The sequence below is a fragment of the Oryzias melastigma genome, unplaced genomic scaffold (genome assembly GCF_002922805.2).
Source record: "Oryzias melastigma strain HK-1 unplaced genomic scaffold, ASM292280v2 sc06852, whole genome shotgun sequence".
In the NCBI taxonomy this organism is placed as follows: domain Eukaryota; kingdom Metazoa; phylum Chordata; class Actinopteri; order Beloniformes; family Adrianichthyidae; genus Oryzias; species Oryzias melastigma.
In genome coordinates, this window is record NW_023423414.1 from 1 (window position 1) to 1259 (window position 1259).

General features: G+C 37.1%; 1 protein-coding gene across 1 annotated transcript; it reads left to right on the forward strand.

The window, feature by feature from the left end:
* Window positions 1-481: 481 nt before the first annotated feature.
* LOC112141650 (G-protein coupled receptor 4) lies at window positions 482-1253 on the forward strand (the record flags this gene model as incomplete). Its single annotated transcript, XM_024264780.1, has 3 exons — window positions 482-641; window positions 745-929; window positions 998-1253. Coding segments are annotated over exons 1-3 (591 nt in total), but the record flags the coding sequence as incomplete, so codon positions are not given.
* Between the last annotated feature and the right edge of the window lie 6 nt (window positions 1254-1259).

Genomic DNA, 1259 nt, shown 5'->3' on the forward strand with positions numbered 1-1259 from the left:
CAGAATATTAACAATATATTAACATTTTTAAATAACTTATTTTTTTAAATTTGTATTGTTTATGACAACTGCAAATCGCTGTAGTTTAATAATATGATCTAATTTGACAACACTTAGCAGCATTTGTTCTTTAAAAATATTCATATTAAAGCAAAACCATAGACGCTATCAACAGTACACAACTAAGAAGATATAAAGTTGTTTATTCTGAGACAAAAAAAATTTTAAAAAAATTATCAACAAAAACTTTTATAGCATGAACACCAATGAGTGCTGATGTGTTTAATTAAAGCTAAATCTACTGTATACATTTTTATTTCTTCATTTATCATCATGATTATTTTAAACACAGATTATCTAATATTTAACCGTAACAATTCTTGTTTTGCTTGTTTTTCTAAAGTTTTATTTCCCCTTTTTTCAGTATAATGAGCATTTGCCAAATTTTCCCTAAAGTACTTTTTTAAAATTCTTTTTCAAGGTGAAACGTGATGGAAAATCAAACGTCTAGTAACTCATTCCACCAGAATATCACGTACGGCTGTTATGAAGGGGAATATGCCATCTATGTGTCTTCGTTGTTCTTCGCTGGTGTTGGTCTCCCTTTGGCCCTCGTTGCGATCATCGCTCTTCGTTCAGTGGTATGGACATTCTCTCTATTGATTTATTTGTTTTGGACTAAATTTTGAAGCCCAAATTTTTTAGAAAACATTCCTGTGAGCGTTTCTGATGCTCACCTTGCAGGTACGAGCGGACCACGTTGCCCCCGTGTACGTCATCAACCTCCTGATCTCCGACCTCCTTCAGCTTTGCTGCACCGTCGTTTTCGTGGCAACAAATCAGACGAAGATTTGCAAATACTTTTACCACATTTTTAACTATGGTCTCATGGTCAGCATTTGCTTTATGGTGATCATCTCCTTGGAAAGGTAACTATCTGTTCCCCATCGTGGCTCCTCCCATGTCCACAAACTGACTGTGAATGTGGATCTTGCAGGTACCTGACTGTGGCCTGGCCGCTCTGGTACAGACTGAGGCGAAACATCAGGACGTCAGTCAAAATCTGCATTGTGGCCTGGCTTATTTGTCTGTCATTGTTGATCATTAATGATTTGATGGGGGAATTAATAATCCTTATGGCGTGTTTCCTGATCCTTCCAGTCCCTTTGTTCATTTTTTTCCTGTGGGGAACTGTCAAAGCCTTAAACAGGACGCGCAGCGTTCAAACTGACGAAAAACGCAGGATTATAGCCGTACTG